At 49.7% G+C, this 22841-nt stretch overlaps 1 protein-coding gene across 3 annotated transcripts in view; it reads right to left on the bottom strand.

Moving 5' to 3' along the window:
• Positions 1-22841, bottom strand: part of TRPV5 (transient receptor potential cation channel subfamily V member 5) — a 29858-nt gene extending 7017 nt beyond the window's left edge. For 2 of the 3 annotated variants that reach the window (XM_032643993.1, XM_032643992.1), the window contains exons 1-13: positions 22258-22385; positions 20166-20263; positions 19903-20025; positions 19295-19432; positions 18909-19007; positions 18577-18752; positions 18045-18191; positions 15927-16139; positions 3778-3864; positions 3600-3676; positions 3190-3355; positions 2920-2986; positions 885-1153 (exon numbers count right to left, since the gene is read on the bottom strand). In XM_032643993.1, coding sequence (XP_032499884.1) covers positions 885-1153; positions 2920-2986; positions 3190-3355; positions 3600-3676; positions 3778-3864; positions 15927-16139; positions 18045-18191; positions 18577-18752; positions 18909-19007; positions 19295-19432; positions 19903-20025; positions 20166-20263; positions 22258-22385 — 1788 coding nt within the window. Of the gene's footprint in view, positions 1-884; positions 1154-2919; positions 2987-3189; positions 3356-3599; positions 3677-3777; positions 3865-15926; positions 16140-18044; positions 18192-18576; positions 18753-18908; positions 19008-19294; positions 19433-19902; positions 20026-20165; positions 20264-22257; positions 22386-22791 lie in introns of those variants that run through there. The other variant, XM_032643994.1, reaches the window with a different exon arrangement.

The raw sequence follows: 22841 nt of genomic DNA, 5'->3' as shown, positions 1-22841 counted from the left end.
TAGAAGATAAGGTCCAAATTAAAAACTAGAACATATAAGAACAAAACAGTTTCTAGTTCCCACTGGATTCAAGGTTGGCTCCTGAATCTACCCTTCCTCTGTGCTCTTGGGTATTGATCCTAACCCTATCCTACCATCCTACACTCTTTTAGATAAAAAAAGACTTTTGGCTAAAAAGTCCCCTCCATCTATCCAAAAGTACCTCTGTTGAGGTGACAGCCCCACAGGGTTGTTCCGTGACTCTCCTAAGAGTCATCTACCGTGGCATGTTCCACTTTGATTTTTCTCTCCATCCCCTGCCCCTTAGAAAGACTAACACTAATAACAATAGCCAGGACATGGAAGCAACCTCAATGTCCATCAACAGAGGAATGGATAAAGAAGATGTGGTACGTATATACGGTGGAATATTACCCAGGCATAAAAAAGAACAAAATAATGGCATTTGCAGCAACATGGATGGACCTAGAGATTGTCATACTGAGTGAAGTAAGTCAGACACACAAAGACAAATATCATATGATATCACTTATATGTGGAATCTAAATGAACTTATCTACAAAACAGAAATAGAGTTACAGATGTAGAAAAGAAACTTATGGTTACCAGGGGACAAGCGGGAGAGGGATAAATTGGAAGATTGGGATTGACATAAATACACTACTATATATAAAATAGAAAACTAATAAGGACCTACTGTATAGCACAGGGAACTCTACTTGATACTCTGTAATGGCCTATATGGGAAAAGAATCTAAAAAAGAGCGGATATAAGTATAACTGATTCAACACGCTGTACACCTGAAGCTGATACAACATTGTAAATCAACTATACTCCAATAAAAATTAAAAAAAAAAAAAAAGACTAACCCTAATGAACTCACCTGGGCCCTCCAGAGCTCGTCCTGTTCATGGGCCACCCGCCAGTGTGTGTCGCCCATCATGGCAATGAACAGGTTGAGCATAAGCAGTGTGGCGATGATGGCAAAGGCAAAGTAGACGATGCTGAACATGTAGGGCAAGTTCACATCGTAGTTGGCAGGCCCATCGATGATGGTGAGGAAAAGCTCAAAGGTGCTGAACAGCGCCATGGGATAGTCATAGAATTGCCCCAGGTTGGATGGGTCCTCTGTCTGGAAAATGATAAAGAACGCTGCTCCGCCCACGAAGAGGGCACGGAGATCAGGAAACGGGGAGTTATCACAATAAGCACGGGCCTGGTCAGCATTCATTCTATCTCCAGTATACATCTCCATACATTTACACACAAGCACATCTATGCACACAGGCACATAAATGTAGAATTACACATATAAGTCACATTTTCCCTGTGGACCTGGCTAACCCTCAGATGTCCTATGACCAAGTTTATCATACCAGTAATACTCAGAATTTAGTAAATATCCATCGATCGATCCATCTATCAATATAGTATATGTCACCTAACTGGGTTTTACATTTTAGAACCAAATATTTAAAAGGCAAGTTGTTACAAGAATGCATGGAATCTCCAACAATTTTAAAGAACTGAGCACATGAAAGGGCTAAAAGAAAAGCACCTTTTAAAAAAATCTCAGTATCCTCTAGATAACCATCCATTACTCTGAGATTTCCTGGGTGAGCTTGGACCATCATAAAAAAGTTTTCCCTGCTCAGTGTGTAGCCTACTGGATGGTACTGGGCATCCTGGAAACTCACTACAGAGTTAGAACCTCTAAAAGACCCATCGCTGTGTGGGGAATGGAACTATAAATAAGGTGACCCCAAGAGCAGAACTAGGGTCTATGACAAAGCACGGCTTTGCAACAACGAAGAGGAGATGGTTTAGGAGATCTACAGAAAACGACTCTGTTATAGTTCCTCATTTTGCATAAGTGTAGCTGCAGGTGGAGTAGAGGGTGGGGAGGAAGGGTACATGAGGAATCCTCCAAACAGGCAGCCTATCAAAGTTTGACCCTCTCAGAATTCAGATCTTGGTGTAGTTTTTCAGTCCACTGTTTCGTGGGAACCCCCATTAAGCAGGGGAATGCCTAGGACAGGCGTGGCGTCCTTTGTACTGAAAGTTGTTGTCTTTAGGGTTGTAGGTCTTCACGTGTCATCAGGTGCATCCACCTGCCTTCTGGAGGTTCAGCTGCAGACTTGGAGGACTGGGTGAGCCTTGGAGGACTGAGTGAGCCTTGGAGGACTGAGTGAGCCTTGTTGCCTTTTGTTCTTCTTTCCTCTTCCTTCCTTTCCCTAAGAACTGTCTTCCACTCATTCGTTTGTGCTCTCCCTCCCTCTGCTCTGTCTGCTCTGTTCCGGATGTTTCCTCTCCTCTCTCTGGCACCCTCCCCCTGTGTCTTGGTCCGTGACTGGGTCCCCACTGGGCATTCTTCTTCCAGCCTCTCTTCACAGCTCTTCTGCTTTCCTTTCTCATTCTTCACAATCTCCAAACCCTTTTTCTGTACCTCCTTTTTCAAATTCCTTTCTTTTCTTTCAACTCTGACCACACATAGGGGAAAAAAGGGCACCGTACGTGTTAGTGAATGCTTTTCGTTTCTTCTTCTGAAGTGTAAACACAGTAGAGTTAAATACCAGACTTTTTGCCTATGGCACCTTTCACGACTGGCCAGTCTTTCTTGTTTAATATTCTTCTCTCTCCAAAGCCCTTTTTCTATCTCTCCTTTAAAGATCTTGCAGGGCAGTTAGTCAACATGAATGTTACTGGCCCAGAAATTCAGAGCCCATGAGTCTACTCTCTAGGCCAACCTGAGTGACCCAGATCCTAAGAATGCAAGTGTGTTTTTTGAATCACCTTCCACCAGGGGGAAAAAAAGCAAAAGGGATTGCAAAGGAGAAATAACTGAGAGCAAGAGTAAGAGAGAACTTTCTGGAGAACTGAATCCGATGATCTGATGGAGGAGAGAGTGATGCTCTTACCTGAGGCAAATCCCACAATAACCACAGCCATCAGCCAGCAGAAACGCAACAGGTCTCCGAAAATCATCTATAGAAAACAGAGAGGGGAGGGAGGGTGGAGGGATCCTTTCTCCACCTACCTCTCTGCAGCTACTGCTGATAGATTGGAAGTCACCAGAGTTCCACCAGGTCCACTCCGAGCAGCATTTTCCTTTTTGCTCCCACTCCCTCCCTCTGTCTGGGAAAGGTCCAATGTCTGAAGCCAGAGGAAACTCTGGGGAAAGCACTGACCTTCTGGATCATGATGGTGAAGGGACCCAGCATCTGGAATCCTCGAGCAAAGTACATAACACTGCACCAGCCCAGCACCAGGGCGAACGACATAGGCACCACCTCTCCGTTGGTGTTGGAAAGCCGCATCACCATGGTCACCAGCACCAGCGAGGCATAGGTGATGCTGGGGGGGAGAGCAGAGAGGAGGGAAGTGAGAGGAGGGCTGGAAATATGCTAGGTCCCCTTCAGCACTGACTTACATGGGACCCAAACACTCAGGCTCAGTCTTCATACCTAAACACATACACTGTCACACACACAAGCCCGCTAGAGAAAAATCCCTGGAAGTGAGGGTCCCAGAGAGGGATTGGGAGACCTGGGACACTTCTGGCAAGGGAAGGCAGGGGGCTGGAAGGAAGGACACTCACGTGATGACATGGAATGGCCCTCCGAGGACAGTCTGTCCAAAATAGCGAGAGAAACCAACCCTGAAGATATCCGGGATCTGGGAAAAGGCCAGGAAAACAAAACAATGATCGATATAGACTTCGGTTCAATCTGAGGCCTCAGGTGGGTGGCCTCCGCCTGCGCACAGCTGCACCTCACCTCTAGGAATAGGATGATCACAGCCCCGAAGACCGTCATCAGCTCCCCCACCAGCCGGATTTTATCCTGCTGAGTCACATAGGCCTCCTGCGGTGAGAAATTCAGGATAAGAAGTGTTTTCTGGGGCTTCCCTGGTGGCGCAGTGGTTGAGAGTCCGCCTGCCGATTCAGGGGACGTGGGTTCGTGCCCCGGTCCCGGAAGATCCCACATGCCGTGGAGCGGCTGGGCCCGTGAGCCATGGCCGCTGAGCCTGCGCGTCCGGAGCCTGTGCTCCACAACGGGAGAGGCCACAACAGTGAGAGGCCCGCGTACCACACACACACACACACACACACACACACACACACACACACACACACACACACACAAAAGGAGTGCTTTCTGATGGTCTGAGAGTCAAGTCCTTTTGAGTAAGTGGTCTAAAGCAGCTCAACTCTACCCAAGGTGAAGAAAAGCTCCCCTTACCAACACCATCAACACCCGCCCTGCCGTTGTGGCTCAGTCTGTGACCAGGGCATTAAGTAACCAAGGCTTAATATACATATGTTACATATGCTAACAACCTGAGTAACCGCCTAGTAAGTCACCTCTTATATATATGTTGTGAGCAGGTATTTATGATGATGTGCGTATTGAGGGGCTGAGGTCACATTTCACAGCATCAAGTTAAGAAGGCTAAACCAACAGGCAGAGGTATTAGTGGTTTGGGCTGATTTCAGCTACGCTGAAAGGCCAGCTTTTCCAATCTCGTTGCGGTTCCCAGCGAGTAGAATATAAACACATCACAGAATTCAGGTTCCCGTATGGACCCAGCACCTGTTAGCTCCAGTGAAACCTTGAATCAGTCACTAAACTCCCTGAGCTTGGGGTTTCTCATCTGTAAAATGGAAACTATAATGCGTACCTCTCAGGGTTATCGTGAAGACCAAATGAGATGTATTTGGATGTATTTTATAAACCACAGAGCGCTATAGATATATTCATTGTGGTCTTATTATGATTGGGCAATATAGCAAAGGGCTAAAGACAATATATGGATTTCAGCTCTGAGGAAGGGCCCTGCCTTATCCGGGACAGTAGGAGTGGAAGGTACAGTCCTAAGGTCAAGATGGAATAAAAACCACCCTCCTCTGCACGTTACCAGGAAAAGGCTTGCAATATTACCCAGATACAGCAATGGAATTCTACAATAATGTTCCTTAACTTTTTTGAAGTTATGAGCCCATCTGAGAATATCATAAAGACCACAGATCCTCTTTGCAGAAAACTGTGCTCATATGTACATAATTCTCATGTGAAACTATACAGACAACTTCAACCCATTCGAGTACCCCTTAGACTTTTGGGAACTCTATTCTCCACGGTCACATCTCTGAATTGTGCACCGAAGACAGGAGTTGACAGTCCCTGAGGATGATCTAAGCTGGGAAGGACGTGATTCCTCATTAAGCATGAGAAATGCTAATCATCTCTGTCCCGCCGATAAACTGGAACCTCTCAGCATCCTTCTGCAGGCTACTTCAGCAGTGTACACCCTGGTCCAGTGAGAGGCATAGCTTTTGAAACAGGAAGAGATGCTATGTAGTGGGAGGTGATCTATGGTATAAAGAAGGCACCCACCAAGCATGCTGTGGCCTCTCAGAGGGTGTGTGTCAGCTCAGAAGAAGCCAAGGATAGAGTCTTTAGGGAAGAACAGGACCAGACTTACCAACAGGTGGTGGAAGTGTTTCAGGTAAATCATATGGGACCAGGGAAGACCAGAAAAGGAGTTGGTGACTACGTATCTAGTGAACAATATGATCTAACAACCTGTGACTAGATATCAATTCCTTTGCTGTTGTTGTTTAAAGAACTGATGTTCTGGGACTTCCCTGGTGGTGCAGTGGTTGAGAATCCGCCTGCCAATGCAGGGGACACGGGTTCGAGCCCTGGTCCGGGAGGATCCCACGTACCATGGAGCAACTGAGCCCGTGCACCATGACTGCTGAGCCTGCGCTCTGGAGCCCGTGAGCCACAAATCCTGAGCCCGCGAGCCACAACTACTGAAGCCCGCGCACCTGGAGCCCATGCTCTGCAACAAGAGAGGCCACCGCAATGAGAAGCCCACACACAGCAACAAAGACCCAACACAGCCAACAATAAAATAATAATAAATTTATAAAAAAAAAAAAAAAAAGAACTGATGTTCTGTAAACTTCTCTGACGTTTATCTCTCTTGAGAAACTGGCAAATTTTATTTTGTCATATAGTGGGACGTTTCCCTTTTGCCTTGCTTCCAAGGAAGCTCAGAGTTCTCTCTCTCTCTCTTTTTTTTTTAATCCCCAGCTCAAACAACTATCTTTGCATCCCCTCTCCTCCATCCTAAAATTCAGGTCATGGGTCTGGTGATCTTAATGTTCCTATAGCATCCGTCTTTCACTGTAAAACAGGCCAACTCCTTTTGAGAATCAGGTAGTAGTATAAATAATAAGTTCATTAACTATAGGAACAAAATAACATTAAATATAGAAATAAAATAACGGCATCCGTGCCACATATGTGTCTGTACAAAATTTTTAAACTTTAAAAAAACTTTGGACCTTGGTCGCATACGTCTGGAAAACTGCCACCAACCTTTTTCCTTGGCTCAACTAAGAAGAAAAGGACTGCACTAGTTGGCCAGGAGAGTTGTGGGAACCACAGTGCCCCTAGAGGAAAGCGAGAGAGTGGCGTCAGCTTTCTCCCTCAGGAGACGAAAAGGCAAAACCCTAACTAATGGAGAATATTGGGGACAGTTTTGGTTACCGTAATCTCCTTCTGGGGCTGCCCCTCACCAGCACCCCTTTGTTGTTCAACGTGTTCCTTTACGAGTAGGAGTTCCCCTGCTCAAGTTCACCAGTGAGTAACAGAGGTGTCCAGAGACCCCAGGCTTTTGCCTCTGCTCCACCTGGGATCTGACTGCCCTAAAGTAGCTGCCTCTGCCACTCTGTCTCTGAAGGTCCTCTATGTAAAAGCAGAATGCCGAGCGCCACAGTCTCTTGCGAGCCCCCTTCCTTGCTGCTCTCCAAGACACAGACCCTTTAGTAGGGTTTTATTTTTTTTTTTAATTGCTCTCTGGAAAACAAAAGGTAATATACATGTGCAAAAGTTGCAATGAAAATAATGGTAGTTCATACAATTCAGTAGCAAAAAACCCCAAACAATCCGATTAAAAAATGGGCAGAGGACCTGAATATAGACATTTTTCCAAAGAAGACATACAGATGGCTGACAGGTACGGAAAAGGTACTTAATGTCACTAATCATCAGGGAAACGCAAATCAAAACCACAGTGAGATATCATCTCAGACCTATTAGGATGGCTATAATCAAAAAGACAAGAAATAACAGGTGTTGGCAAGGATGTAGAGAAAAAGGAATCACTGAACACTATTGGCGGGAATGTAAACTGGTGCACCCACTACAGAAAACAGAACAGAGGGCCCGCAAAAAATTAAAAATGGGACTACCACATGATCCTGCAATTCCACTTCTGGGTATACAGCCAAAGGAAATGAAAACAGAATCTGGAAGAGACACCTGCATTCCCAGGTAAATTGTAACATTAGTCACGGTAGCAAAGATATGGGAACAACCTAAGTGTTCATCAATGGATAATGGATAAAGAAGATGTGATATACATATATATACACACACATATGTATAAAACGGAATATTATTCAGCCATGAGAAAAGAGGAAATCCTGTCATTTGTAACAATATGGATGGAGCTTGAGGGCATTATTTTAAGTGAAATAAGCCCATCAGGTTAAGACAAATACCTCATGGTATCACTTACATGTGGAATCAAAAAAAAAAAAAAAAAAAAGGCAAACTCCTAGAAAAAGAGGGTAGAAAAGTGGTTGCCAGGGCATGGGGGTATGGACAAAATAAGGAGAGATTGGTAAAAGGGTACAAAATTTCACCTATAAGACGACTAAGGTCTGAGGAGCTAATGGTAAAACAAGGTGACTATAGTTAATTACACGGTATTATACAATTGAAATTTGCTAAGAGAGCAGAACTTATTCTCACCAAAAACAAAAAAGGTATATATGTGAGGTGATGGATGTGTTAATTAACTAGATAGGAATCCCTCCACAATTTATACGTGTATCAAATCACTGCGATGAACACTTTAAACATCTTACAATTTCATTTGTCAATTACACCTCATTAAAGCTGAAAAAATAATGATAGTAGTGGGCTTTTAAAACATTTTTCTTTTCTTTGATTTCAAGGGGAATTCTAGCAGTTCACACTCATATGTAATGTTGGCTCTCATTTGGAATAGATACTCTTTTCAAAGTTGAGAAAGAGTTTAGTGTTTTTTTTTTTTTTTTTTTTTTTTTGCTGTACGCGGGCCTCTCACTGTTGTGGCCTCTCCCGTTGCGGAGCACAGGCTCCGGACGCGCAGGCTCCGCGGCCATGGCTCACGGGCCCAGCCGCTCCGCGGCATGTGGGATCCTCCCGGACCGGGGCACGAACCCGTGTCCCCTGCATCGGCAGGCGGACTCTCAACCACTGCGCCACCAGGGAAGCCCGAGTTTAGTGTTTTAAAAATGGACAGGGGCAGGCTTCCCTGGTGGCGCAGTGGTTAAGAATCTGCCTGCAATGCAGGGGACACAGGTTCGAGCCCTGGTCCGGGAAGATCCCACATGCCGCAGAGCAACTAAGTCCGTGCGCCACAACTACTGAGCCTGCACTCTAAAGCCTGAGAGCCACAACTACTGAACCAGCGTGCTACAACTACGGAAGCCCGCACACCTAGAGCCCGTGCTCTGCAACGAGAAGCCACGGCGATGAGAAGCCCATGCACCGCAACAAAGAGTAGCCCCCGCTCGCCGCAACTAGAGAAATTCTGCGCACAGAAACAAAGACCCAATGCAGCCAAATCAATAAATAAAATAATAAAAAAATAAGATTAAAATGGACAGGGGTATTGAATTTTAACAAATGACTTTCTAATGTCTGTTGAACTGATAATAAGAATGCCCTCTTCATCAACCACCCTTGCCCCTCTAGAATTAAACCCTAAACTCAAAGTGGTAATGAGTTTTTCTTTGAATTTTTTAGAAGTTTACTCTTTGGGGATTGTATTCAAGATTCCCTGTCTACAGGGAGAGACTGATCTGCAGCTTTCTAGATTTGTGGTTCTTATGAAAAGGTTTCGTGATCAAGGGTATATTTAACAAAGTGAATTAACAGAGACACTCATTTTCAAGGTCCCGTTCATTTAGCCTCCCAGTTCTTTCAAATGCTGCCCTGGCCCTCAATCCATAGCACCACTGCCTTAATGCAAACCCATAGCACCCTGCACCCAATCCCCCCTCACCTCGCTTTTGGACTAACCTTTCTCAAATGCAAAAATCACCCCATGGCTTCTCTGTTTAATACCTTTCCTAGTTCCACCATGTCTTTGGAATAAACATGAGGGGGAGATGGGAGTGATGGGTATTCTCTAAATCCTTATCAGAGTAGAAATTCGATAGCTGATGTCTAAATTTAATTAATGAATAGAGATAGAAGTGCATTATTCAGCAGTGCAGAGGTGATAACAGGGGTGAAGAACTTAAAAGATGTAAACACTGGTTGCCTCCAGGAAGTAAGGCACGGGTGAGGCCGGCGAGCCAGCGCACTCTTGATCCTCATTATACCTGCCGTTTGATTTTTAAATCATGGGCGTGTATTCTTTTACTCCGAAGTGCTCATAGTGAGATAGGAATAAAAGACTCAGACTACCAAGCGTGATGTACAGAACCCTTGCTGGTTGCACACGTGTTCTTTTACTTAGAAGTGTGCATTGTGAGATAAGAATAAAAAATAAAGACTCAGACTACTGAGCATGACGTACAGAACCCTTGCTGGTCTGGCTCCTGCCCTAGGTCCCCGTGCTCTGTGTGAGCACTGGCCACGTTGAATTATTGTTGTTAAGTCAGGTCTTCGTGTGGACCGTGACCTTTTCTTAGAATGCCTGCCTCCACCACATTTTTCTGATTCACCCTCAACCTCAAGACCCAGGTCACAGCATTCCTCCTGGGTCTCCTTTCCTGCCCCTCCAAGGCCAGGTCAGGTGTCTCCCCTGCAGGATCACGGTGCCGGTCTCTGGTTACAGCCCTTCCCCAGCACACTGCAGTCGTCTGGACATTCCATGTCTCACCAGGAATCTTAGAGCTTCCTGAGAGCAGGGACCTCTAACTTCTTTTTTTGTCCACAATGCACACACAGCAGATGCTGCATTCATAAGAAAGGAAAGAAGGAAGGAGACAAGGGAGCAGGTGAACAGACAGGTGCACGCTGAGCATGATCTAAGAGTTGCGGAAGGGAGGTAAAAGGGAATCAGGAGGTGGAGCCAGGATGCAAATGGCGGAAAGGATGACAATGAAGTGGGCTTGTCTGGAATTTCCAGATTCCTAGCTCAAGGTTGCGTAAGCAGGCTCAGCTAATAACGCACTGAGAAAATACTCCCCTCAGCCCCTTTAAAAAATAAATGTCAGGGCTTCCCTGGTGGCGCAGTGGTTGAGAGTCTGCCTTCCGATGCAGGGGACGCGGGTTCGTGACCCGGTCCGGGAGGATCCCCCATGCCGCAGAGCAGCTGGGCCCGTGAGCCATGGCCGCTGAGCCTGCGCGTCGGGAGCCTGTGCTCCGCAACGGGAGAGGCCACAACAGTGAGAGGCCCGCGTACTGCAAAAATAAATAAATAAGTAAATGTCATTCAACAATGACTGGAATCCTCTTTACATGGCTTAGGATTTTAGGAGTTGTCCACAGCCAGATCCCCTGCGGAGGATGACAGGTCCTACTTTGCTGAGAATTGGCCAAAAGAGAGTGTTTTCACTTACCAGCTGACTCACTCAGCTCACTGTCTTGAAGGAAATGTCCAGAGAGGGGTGGGCCTAGCTGAGCCTGGGTACCACTGTGGGGAAGGGTGGGAAGCAAGTGTAACCACGAGGAAGGGGGAACGCACCGGAAACAATTGTCAAACCCCATCCTGGACCCTCCCTTTTCCCCAAGATTCTTACAGAGGAATTAAGCTCCCAGAAAGAGACCTGCTGGTTCCTAAGGAAGAGTTACTCTCATCCTCTAAACTGTGCAGGGGCTCCTAACCAGGCCACCCATCAGAATCAGCTGGGAAACTTTGTTACAACACGTGTCCAGGCCAACCCTGAGGACTCTAATTCAATTCGTTTGGAGCAGGGACCCAGCATCTCCTTTTTTAGATGTAAATGTTTCTGCTACGTACCCCCACTTGAGAACCACTGGGCCAAAAAGAGAGCAAGATCTCCTGGTTTCCATCTAAGTCTACTTTCCAAGGGCTTATTCCATGTCCCAGCCCCTGTGTTGTCTCAGGAAGATGAACTTGGGAAAGGTCTGCTCGTTCCTGAGGAGTCTTTACCCATTCCCACAGAAGCAGGACGCACTCTATCCACCAAAAAGTTAATCACATCAAAACCGTGGCCTAGTGTCAGAACTAGAGCCCTGACAGTAGCTCAGGAGCTAGAGGTTGGAGACAATCCCAGATCTGGATCCCCACCCCTGCTCGTCAGCATTCCTTATCTTGGCAGGGAACTATCAGGTGTGCCCAGGTACAGGTGAGTGTGCCAGGCCCTGGCTAGCTCTCAAAGCCTGGAGACATGAGTTCCTCACGCAGTGAATCCTCCAAAGAAGCAGCCTGGAACTGAGCACATCACTCTGGAGGGAGAAATGCCTGGCTTCGTATTAAAGGTTCTGAAGTGACGCAGACCAGAACCCCTACCCCAGCACCGCCCTTACTAGCTGAGTGTCTTTACCGAAGTACTAAACCTCTCTTGACCTCAGAGTCACCATCTTTAAAATGGTAATAATAATTGTATTTACTTACTAAGGTATCTATGAGGATCAAGTGGTGTAATGCTTTGTCATCTGAAATGTGGTCCACAGAATCACAATGTCAGCATCACCCAGCCGTGAGTCAGAAATGCAGAATCTCAGGGCCCACGCCAGCCTTATTCTTAGAATCTGCATTTTAATAAGATCTCAGAGGCACTGGTAAGTGCACATCAAGTGTGCAAAACAAACACCCAGTAGATGTTATTTTTATCTACCAGGCTCCCTGCTTCTCCTCACCTCTGTCTTGTCTTTTAATTTGCCGTGCTTGTTCCAAAGTGAGTTGGTTAGGACCCCTGAGTAAAGCAGTACAGAGCTGGAGATCAACTGGGTTTTCAAATAGCTGTAGTGCCTTGGACTGTCGCGAGCTTATGAGGAATTGTGATGTGTAGAAAGAGCAAACCCACTGACCGTGACAGGTGGAGGATGATTTAAAATAAATGGAACCTATGAGTCACTCCTGCCACGTCCTCTCCCTATCTACATCCCATCCACTGTGCAGTAGTGATGATTTTACCTTTGATAAGTCCCCTGATGCCAACCCCTTCTCTCCGTCCCCCCATCACATCCTGAGGCCAATCCACCATTATCTTTGCTCACTGAACTGTAATAGTCTCTTAACTGGTCTCCCCCCATCTCCCCAGGCCCCCTCAAACCTGTCCTCCACCGTACAGAGACATTCTTCTGAAACAGAAGTGTCACCGAGCATCTCCCCTGTTTAAAATCTTTCTGAGCCTTTCACTACCTTTAGGATAAAGAGTAAAATCCTCAGTATGGCCTGCAAGGTCCTGTATGATTTGGGAAAGTTTGGGGAAAGATCTGCCAGGACTACCTCATCTGGAGGCCCCTGCCCCAGCTCCCTCTACCCTAGCCACTCTTCCTTCAGTTCCTAGACACTGGCAAGGGTCTTCCTGCCTCAGGGCCTTTGTATATGCATCCTCTCTGCCTAGAACTCACTTTCCACCTTTAATTCATACCCACATCTTAGCTCAGTTACCTTCCTCAGGGGAGCCTTCTCTGACCTCCCAGAGTGCCCAGGCCCCTGTTATAAGCTCTCTCAGCACCCTGTCTGTTTTCTCATCATAGGAAAAAATCATGTGACTTGCAGCCATCACAGGTTGCGATATCTATTCATTTAATTAATGTCAACCAGTCTGTAAGCTCCCAAGGGGCAGGGGTTACTTGCGTTTTGCTCAGACCAGGTTGAATTTCCAACACCTACAGCAATGTGCTCAGGCCCCACTAGGCTCTTGGTGATTACTTGTGTAGTGAATGAATTAGCAAAGCGATTTTGGGAAAAGGGCAGCGGAGAGATAAAGGAAATCTTCAAGACACAAAAAGGAAATCTGATGATGGGAGATCAACGCCCTCTTGCTGAACAGCAAATCAGGGCTCTAAATGCTCAGAGTGACCGACTTCACACTGGAAAGCTGAGTAGAAGCTCTCAGCCCGAGCTAAGAATGAGAATCACTCAAAGAATTTCTTAAAAGTACCATTGCCTGGACCTCAGCTTCAGTCTTTCTAATGTGTCAGGTGTGGGGCAGCTTAGGAACCCGTACTTTTACCAGCCTCCCATGTTTCTAATGTGTAGTCTTGGTTAAAAACTACTGATCTAGCAAGAGATAGGATCTGCCCAAGGTCAAACAGCTATTTGGTTTCAGAGTTAGGACTCAAACCTAAGCTGCCTAATCCCAGACTTTGAACTTTCTGCTCACCTGGAAACCTAAGAGAGCCAGGACCACAGTGCACGGTGTCCTGCCTAAACCGAGTGGAGACACTGAATGGAGACGGAAAATGAACTCTAAGTAATTATACGTTCTTGGGAAACCCTGGAAAAGCATAACTTTTATGGCTGAACAATGAGGCATCTTAAGAGTGAAGACACTGAGATTATCTCCAAAACTGCACAGAGATAAACTGACTTTACCCTCATATACGTCCGCTTTCGTGTACCTTGTGCCACCTCATATAAATAAAGGAGTATTTTCTTTCATTTCAACTGTCTTGAGATGGTGTTCTGGGCTACTCTCATGGAGCCCGGCGACTTTTCTAGATCCCATGAGACCCAAAGAGGAAATCCTACAGTGACCGAGAGTTCCATATGTCCAGATTTATTAATATAATTGGATAGAAAAGTATTCATTTAACTAAGAAAAAGCTCCATGGGCTAATTAATGTGGCGACAATTGCATTCATCAAGCCAAGACCCTGTATCGGTACATTTTCATTTTTCTAAGACTTTCAAGTAATAAAAATGTAGAAAAAAAGAATTTCCCATTATTTAACAAATGTGGCACATCACGAAAGCAGAATCTTTCAAGTCGCGGTGATGTGTTTGGGAGCCCCCGATCTCATCCCGACTGACTTCCGACTGAATAAGAGAAGCTCAGGGGTTCCATCAACTCAGGACCAAGGCTCAAGGGGTAATGTCAAAAGACACAGACCTTCACTGATGTTCTTTGCTATTCAAACCTCTTAGGGCAGCATTCTTAAGTCCACTCCCCCAGCAAGAAAAGAATATTTGAAAGTCAGGAGTCTTCTATTTGGGTCAAAGTGGCTTTAATCGAAGTGGAAGGTAAAAGGGTAAAAATGCCAAAGGGGACAAGGAAGGAACAGGAGAGCAAACAGAAGAAAAGTTCGTGCACTTAGCTGTAATTATGATTCACCTGGTCCTGAGGCAAGGGGAGGGATCTCCTAATAATAATTTAGACTATCTGGGTCAAAGGAACAGGTCTGTACATAATTAGTCCTGCCCCAAAGAGAAAGAGACACATAGGAAGCAGAGTTGCTCAGCATCACCCAGCTCTTAGGCTAGAAGGCTATCTACATTCTAGATCCAGAAAATCCCCCAAGTAAGTTTGAAACAAAGGAAGGGCGGAAAAGAATGCATCTGAGGAAACAGAACCAAGAAGGCTGGAAAAGTCCAGCCACCCCCATGTTTACCCATCCCCTCCATTGCTAGTCACTCGCCTGTCTCAGCTGGCCACCTCCTAAATGTCCTTATTTCCTGTTGTGTGGTCTCCACACCAGGGACAACCTTCATGTCTAGTTTGAGATGCATGGCACACAACCTCCCCTGAGCACGCCTCTGCCCGCCTCTAACAAGGCAGCCCCCCCCCGACTCAGGCCTGTCTTCTCCAGGCAGCAAGCCCTGCTTTGTGAGAGACAGAGGCTCTGGATACGACAGCACACTGTATACCTACCGAGAGGAAATTGGAGAAGCATGGAGTGTCTCGACCTACTGGAGGATTCAGTGAGGCTCTTCGCCCTGTTCTCTCTCTGTGCATCCACTCTCTTTGGTCTAACTTGACTCAGGTTCTTTGCTCCTTAACTATCCCAAACTACCCCTCTTCCAAGTCCAGGTTGAGCTATACCTGTGGCTGGCCCAGCCTGCATTGGGCGTAAGTCTCCACTCATCGAGCTCTTAATCGCCTGGCAAAATTCTTCCTCCTCTGTCTTTTGCTTTCTGCCCACATGCCTTCACTCCCTTTCCGCTATTTTCAGGTCACTAGGACAAGAATTTCGGTTACCTATTAAACGAACCCAGTGCTGAATGTATATGCCCGGAAGTACGCACAAGAGTCTGCTCTTTCTGTCGTGCCAAGGGGTTTGCTCTCCAACAGCAGAGCCTGACATCTACTCCACACCTCTACTCAGTCATCCTCACCCCAGGTCTCTGAGGGTGACCCACAGAATGGCAAGCCCACAAGAGCAGAGGGGACCTTAGAGACTATGTACTTCCACCTGCTACCCAGGCCAGGCATCCTTCTGCAGCACACCTGACAGGTGGCCAGACCGCTGATACATCGTTGCCAGTGTGTTCCTGCTGACAGAGCTCAGAAGAGAATGCAGGCCAGAAAGATGCCTGTGTTGCCCTAACAGACCGGAAACAGACTCAGAAACGGACCTGGAGCACAGTTTTCTTCCCTTTACAACAGCACGGTTTCTGCTGAAGGTCACATTTACAAACGTCTGGTCCTCTTTGTAAATGACAAGGAATTTTAGAGAAGTATGACGTTTTTAATACCAAGCATTCTTTCAAAGTTCACAAGAAAGCCATCGCTCCCTGGACAAGCCCACTCTGACTCATCGAGCCCCCACTCTGGTCCCCTTCTCTCCCTCCCTCCTAATTTCTGTCTAGGTGATCAGGAACCTGCCCCTGCCACAGCCAAGTGAGTGCTCTCTTTCCCAGGTAGCTGCTTCTGGTTTCCAGCGCCATCACCCCACGCTACCAGCTCCCTTCATCCCCTTTTGAGAAGAGTCACCTGGAGCAGCTTCTGCTGGAGGATGGTGATGTCTCGGGAGTTTGTGCGGTTGCCACTACGGGGCTTGAGAGGGCGATGGATGCAGCACATGGTGAAACAGATCATATAGAGCACGTACAAGGCCCCCACGATGCAGAAGTATGGCCGCCCATACTTCCTCCACTTGAAGCTCACCAGCTGTTTCACTGGGGTCTGTTCCAGGATCTGGCGAGCCTGCCATGGAAGAAGAGTGCAGCTGGGGGTGACCACCGTAGATAGAAGCAGCGCCGGGTTTCCCACTGGGTCCCAGACGGGCAGGGTCATGATCATGCATTCAGTTCGTCCGTCATTTCTTTTATGGACAACCAGTCAGCTTCTACTGTATGCTAGGCCTCATGGTAGTGCTGTAGATAAACCATGACAGAAGTAAACACCAGGACCTATAGCACCACAGAGGCTCTGACGGATGAGCCGTAGATGGTTAAGTGAAGGGACAGTTCGGCAAGGTCATTCCATAAAGTAGCAGCAGTTGCCAAGGCAGGAAGGTGCGAGAAGACATTGACAGATGAGGTGTGGCTGGGAATATGGCAGAACCTGTTGGAGGGGCGGGCAGGGGTTATCACGGGTGAAGCAGCTAAGGGCCAGATCACGGCACCTCGTGAATGCCAAAGTAAGGAGCTGGACTTTGTTTTCTGAATGCAACGGAAAGCAATTGCAAGGTTCAAGCAAGGAGGCGGTCAGATTTGCTCCACAAGTATTGTGGACCCGAGAGGAGCAAGAGAGGACACAAAGAGTGGGGAGCGGCCATAACCTCAGCCAGGTGGGCTAGTGCTCGGATGTAAGTAGGCAGTGAGATGTTACAGATGCTCTGAGAGAGGACGATGGACAGCACGACACATCTGAGAAAGTAGGAGAAGGCAAAGTCAGAGCGTAGCTGGCGGGAGTATTCACTAGCAGAAAGAATACCTTTTCCATGGAGCCTAGAGGGAAGGAGAGAGACAGTGGGCAGTTTCCAGATCTGTTGGGCAGGACAAGGCAGGAAGTTGAAGAAGCTCCAGCCAGAGAGCCTCTATTTGCATCATAATGAACGAATCTGGGTCTCCTCGCAGAACTGAAGGTGAAGGCAGTGAGGGATATAGAAGGGGCTAGAAAGGAATTTTGAGGGAATAGAATAGCTGACCAAGACAAGAATAAAACCTGTAGCAGAACATTGAGAACCAGCTGAAATCAGAGACCAAGGATCTGTGTTGGCACAATCCACCAGACGGACTGGGGTTCCAATTCCTAAGAAATCCTGCCCTGAGGAAGTTCACACCTGCCAGCCACTCACCTTTTCCTCTCCTCAGCAGTACCAGCGATCACCTGAGTTGGGCTCCAGAAGGTTCCTAGGAAACTGTCAGGTGGCAGGTACACAAGGGGAACTACATTTTGCCACCATCTTGGAGGTTCCAGGAAACACAAACGATTTTTCTCCCCCCTATAAGTCTTCAACAAACTTTCCTTTCCCTCATATCACTCAATCCAGTACTGTCTGAATGACCCACGTGTTTTTCCCTCTCTGGAAAGCTCTCTTTTCCTTCATCTTCCTGGTGATTCCCAACTCCTCCATGAAGCCCCAGCTCAAGCACATCCTCTGTGACATCTTCTCTGGTCTATCCAAGCCAAGATAAACCAACCTCCATTCTGCTGCCACTGTGTACAGTACAGACCCTTATGATGCTCTATGCGGTACCCTATTACAATTACTGAGGACGGGGATGGGCAATTGACAAAGCTGATTGACAGGAACTGTGTTTTATTTATTTCTGTATTCTTAATTCCTGGTACAGTGGCTGGGACACAGCAAGAAGCTCAATATGCGGAAAGGATGAATGAATGACAGGAAGCAATTTCCATCTGGAGAGTTCCTCGTATGCAACGTTAGTAGGAGAAAGGTAAGGGGAAGGGACCAGAGCTAAGCAGAGGGAGAGTGAAGTTAGGAAAGGGGTGTCAATTGGCATTTCCTCCCAAAGGTCCCAGGAGTCCGTCCTCATCTCCATCTATTACAGGCCAGGGAAGTGTCTGGAGCCCAGGATCTCAGCAAACGGACAGGCTCTGCATGGACACCCGACAGCTCCTGATCCTCCATGGTATCCATACCTCTCGCTTCTTGGAGGAGACCACAAGCTCTAGAAATGACACGTCCTCTCCCCAGGAGTCGATCTCCGTGAGGTCGTAGAGAGTGGAGGTCAGCGGCCCGCACGTCCACTGGATGTGCTTCCGCTTCTGCATCAGGTGCTGGAACATCTGTGTGGACACAGGGGTGAGGTGGGGGGGTCAGCGTATAAGGAGCACGTCGAGGGCAACAGCATGGTCGCTTACTCCTTGGGACTGATGGACAGGGGAGAACTGACAAGGCTCTGTTGACATGAACCTTTTCATTTTGGGGCTCCCTTTCCTTCCCACAAACCCTATGAAGATCTGAAAGAAGAGAACAGGCGAGGGGAGGAGAACTCTGGGTTCCCGCAGCAGATCCTCTCAAGCAAGATTCTCGAGTCCTCCTGAGTCAGGAATTTCTGAGGCTGAGGATTTTAGTGACGGTGTTGGGAGGTGAGGGACCACCACCCTTCTGGACAGTTTTGGAAAAAGGGTCATGAGAAGGACACGGGGGGACTGGGGGCGGGTCCCTCACCGTGGTGTTGCCCTCCACTCCAGCCAGCTTGAAGGGGGTGAGGCCCTGGTGGTTGGGCACGAGGTCCAGGGACTGCAGGTGGTCCCCGCGCCTGTCGTAGGACAGCAGCAGGCTGTACATCTGGCAGGCAAAGGTTTTGCTGGGCTGGAGGACGAGGATGTGCAACACTGTGTTTCCTGGGGGAGGACACGGGCTGTCACGTGGCCACCGGGACTAGAGTCCCTGATGCTCCCCATGACAGCCCCCCCCCCCCCCCCCCGCGCCCGGGTGGACCTGAGGGCTGTCCCGGCCCCTCCTCTGCAACCCAGCTCCCCCTCCAGCCCGGCTCTCACCCAGGGAGTCCTGGGCCCGGATGTCAGCGCCGTGCTCAATGAGCAGCCTCACGGTCTCCTCGCTGCCCATGCAGGCCGCAAAGGACAAAGGGTGCTCCCCTGGGGGTGCAGAGGGCCCCGTGGCTTGAGGGTGCAGGCTGGGATGGGCAGTCTCTCCAGGGGACTGCCTCTCCCTCCCCACGTCTCAGCTCTGGGCCTGGGGACGCTTGTCAGCGGAACCAGAGGCGGGGACGGTGCAGGGGGCCCTGCGTCGGGGGCTGGCTCTGGCCTTCAGCCTGAGGAGGGCGGACCCCTCCCAGCTTCCCCCGGCATGGAGCCCCCGCAGCCTGCCCTCCCTTTGCTCTCGGCCCCCTCCCCACCCTCCCAGCCCTGGCCCTGGCTCTCACCAAAGTAGAGGAGGTTGTGGGGACTGAGGCAGAAGGCTGAGCCTACCGCCCTTGCAGAGACGCTGGCCCCGTGGGCGAGCAGGGCTTTCACCAAGTTCACGTTCTGGTTCATGACGGCCATGTGCAGTGCCGTCTGACCTGGACAAGAGAGCCCTCAGTCATGGGGTCTGTTCCCGGTTCTCTCGGAGACACAGCATCCACCTGGCTTCCAGGAGATCCCTGACGGATCCTTGCATGGATTTCTGCCCTCGACTCAGCAGAGCGGTGTGAGACTGAGAACAAGTCATCCCTCCAGCAGTTCACTTAGCTGTCCCCACCTCGACTACTGGGGGTGGCATAGAAAGGTAATCACTGTGCTGCTATGAAAGAAAGAGAGTTCTGTCCTTCAGGGAACATGAAAGGAGATGAAGGGAAATAATAAATGGCTCAAGAAGGTCACGGATACGCAAAGCCAAGACCAGGACCTTTGCCTTCCTTCCAACTCAAGGGAGACCTTCCTGAACCTCCATCACTCCTTCCCCAACCTACCCTCTGAGCCTCATTTTAAGAGATGACTTCAGACCTTCTCCTACCTGTGTCCACCTTGAAAACCCATTCAGGCTCCTCACCTACAAACGGCTCACAGATGGTGGGCTCCTTGACCAGCTCCGGGGCAGCCTCCATCAGCACCATGGCGGCCTCCAGGTTGTCATAGAGGGCCGCCACGTGCAGCGCCGTCTCCCCCAGGGCTCCTAGAGTGGAGGGAAACACGAGCATCAAACACTTCCCAGAGACACGCTCCAAGGCCCCTTTGCAGGGACCCTCAGAGCCCTGGGTAGGGGAGGGGCAGGGGCTTCTGCCCCATCGCCATCACATCAAACTCTCATCCCACCTCGTTGCCGAAAGTCACACGTTCGGTCCAGCAGAAGTTTCTTCAGGACACACAGGTCGTTGTCCTTGGCTGCCCGAAGCAGAGGACACTCTCGAATCCTGGGACAGGAAGAACAAGAGTCAGGAAGAGACAGAATGGCAGAGAGGTCAAGGGCAGAGAGGAACAGAGAAAGTGTGTGCCTAGGACAGACACGGGTCCCACAACATGTGCAGTGAGTGACCCATTGCAGCGTTGCTTCCTGGACTCTAACTGAGGGTCAGCCTGGGGCAAAAGCCTGTCTCAGGGTCCCCGTGTGGTCACATCATGCCACTTCTTCCCACGTGGGGGGCCTCGTGGCTCAGCTGAAAGAGGGGTGGCGTGGCTGAGGGAGGAGGGCTCGGGCCACGGAAGGAGTGGTCCTGGTGGGCCTGGCCAAGTCGGTCTAAGCTGAGTAAACGTTTTGGGAACTTGGGGATCTAGAGCAGGTGGGGGAAAGGGAATTTCTGCCCGATTTCATCCCTGCTCCCAGGCCTGCTGAAGCAGCTCTCTTTAGCCAAGGGGAGTTTGAGAGACCAGAAGGGGGCTGAGAGACAGGCCAGCTCTTAGAGCTAGGAGCCTTGGGAGCTGCCAAAGTTCTGACTCTCCTGGGGGCTGTTTGGATACACACTCCCGCTGCGGGGAGGGAGAGTTTTGAGGTGGGCTATGAAGGATCTATCCCTCCTATGGTTACCCTTAGACTCAAGCATCTAAACACGCTGCTTGTAACTGAAGAAGGGCACAGCTGTGAGCTTCTCTGAGTATGTGCATCTCGGGGTGGGTGGGAGGAGCCTGTGGAGATATCCATCCTGTACCGGTACCTCTGCCGGTTAATCTTTGTTTCTCCCCCACCTGGGTGAGCCAAACAAGAGATAAAGCTGAAGCCGATTCCTGCTGGGCAAGTATGTGTTGGCTCTGAAGGTGAACACAGGATGGTAGGTAGAGGGTCGGGCAGGGAGAGGTGAAGGGCAGGAAAACAGACTGACCGATGGTTCCTGTGATGTCCCCCAGCCCCCAGTTCCTCTCTTCCAATGGTCCCAGGAGCCAGGGGAAAGAAGCTTTTTATTGGAAGGAGAAGTTTTGATTTCAAGGTAGAGCTCAGCTCTGCCCCTCGGGGAAGTGCTCTCCAGGGGGACCCGGCAGAGTGAGGGCCAGCTCCCTCCACCATCTCACCTAGACCCTCTGTGTGAGCGTGTCCAGCTCAGAGCGACCAGGGCCAGGACTGCAGAGTCCACCCCTGTGCTGAGAGCTCTGCTCACAGCCTTGGTGCTCAGGCCTCTGGCCTGGAGAAGCCACTGCCCGTGAGTCCAGCCCTGGCTGCCCCCAGATCTGCTAACGGTGACTCTCCGACGAGAGACAAGTCCCCCGAACACCCCGAGGCAGAGGCCTGCCTTCAAGGTGGGTCCCTGCCCCGGCTAGTCTTCCAGGATCTGGACCTCAGGGCTGGCCATGAAATGCTCTGGCCCTCAGGGCACCAGTCCTGCCTGAACTGCTCTAGGAACAGGCCCAGGCCTTATTCGATCTCTGTCTCCTCGGGACCTAGCACAGCCCTGCACCCAGGAGACTCAGTAAAAGATGGATGGACTCTGAGTCCCCTCTGGGCCTCCCCAGTGTCACCTGGGTTTCCCCGGTAGCTGGCCAGCTCCAGGTGTTACACAGACCAGAGCTCTCCTTCCCTGTTCGCACGTCATCACCTCTCCTTCCCGTTAGCAGTAATTCCGCACTCTCTCTTCAACCAACAAGCGTCCTAAAACCCACAGGATCTCGGCGCTTCCCCAGCACCTTGCTCCCCACCAGTCCGCACCCACCTGCCATACCTCCTGATTTCTCCTGCCTGGTCCCTCTAGGTCCCCCGCTCCCCTTCTCCACCAGGCGAGAGCCCCGGCATCATTCCGCCCCCTCTTGCCTGTGGCCCAATGCCACACACCCCGCCTGCACTGACAGAAGAGTCGGGCTTTGGTGACAGGTGCGCTGGGCCCATCCCGGTGGCTGGCACTGAACTCTGGAGTACTCTGGCGGGGAGACAGACCTGAGTGGGCAGAGGGTTTGAGGCTCAGGGAGAGGAGGGGCAGCCTACCTCTTCTGTTGCAGCATGTAGGCCTCGTCCAGATGCTGGTCCCAGTCTTGCTGTCCCGCCAGCCAGGAGGTCAGAAGTTTCTGGAGTTGGATCCAGAGTCCCCTGGCCTCGGGTGGAGGGGGCCCCATGTTTTCTCCTTTCGGGCACCAGCAGGTTACGGGGATGTGGTTCAAGGGAGCGGGTCTAGGACTCAATAGCAGCTGAAGTGGGGGTGAGCAGGCAGGGGCTGGGATGGAGAGCGAGTGTATCTCCAGGGTGCCCTGTGTGCGCTGTGGGCTGTGGGGACGTGTGCACGTGCACTGAGGGGACTGGGGGCCCTGCCGGGAGAGAGAGAGGCTTTACCTGGAGGGGAGGAGCTCTTTCTGGAGAGAGCCCTGGGGCACAGAGCCTGCCCCAGAGCTGGGAGGGGAGGGGGAAGGACTTTGTTCCTATCAGTGGGCTAGGGCGGCTGAGACCGGGACAGGAGAGGGGTGTGGCCCAGGAATCTGGACTGGGAGCCTAAAGGTGGGTCCCACAAGCCAGGTGAGCAATTACCTTGGGTGCAAGAGAGTACAGAAGCAAAGCCCTCCAGCTCCGCAATCAGG

Source organism: Phocoena sinus, chromosome 9 (assembly GCF_008692025.1).
Source record: "Phocoena sinus isolate mPhoSin1 chromosome 9, mPhoSin1.pri, whole genome shotgun sequence".
In the NCBI taxonomy this organism is placed as follows: Eukaryota; Metazoa; Chordata; class Mammalia; order Artiodactyla; family Phocoenidae; genus Phocoena; species Phocoena sinus.
The sequence above is the reverse complement of the archived record's forward strand: the minus strand, read 5'-3'. Positions and strand labels throughout refer to the sequence as shown.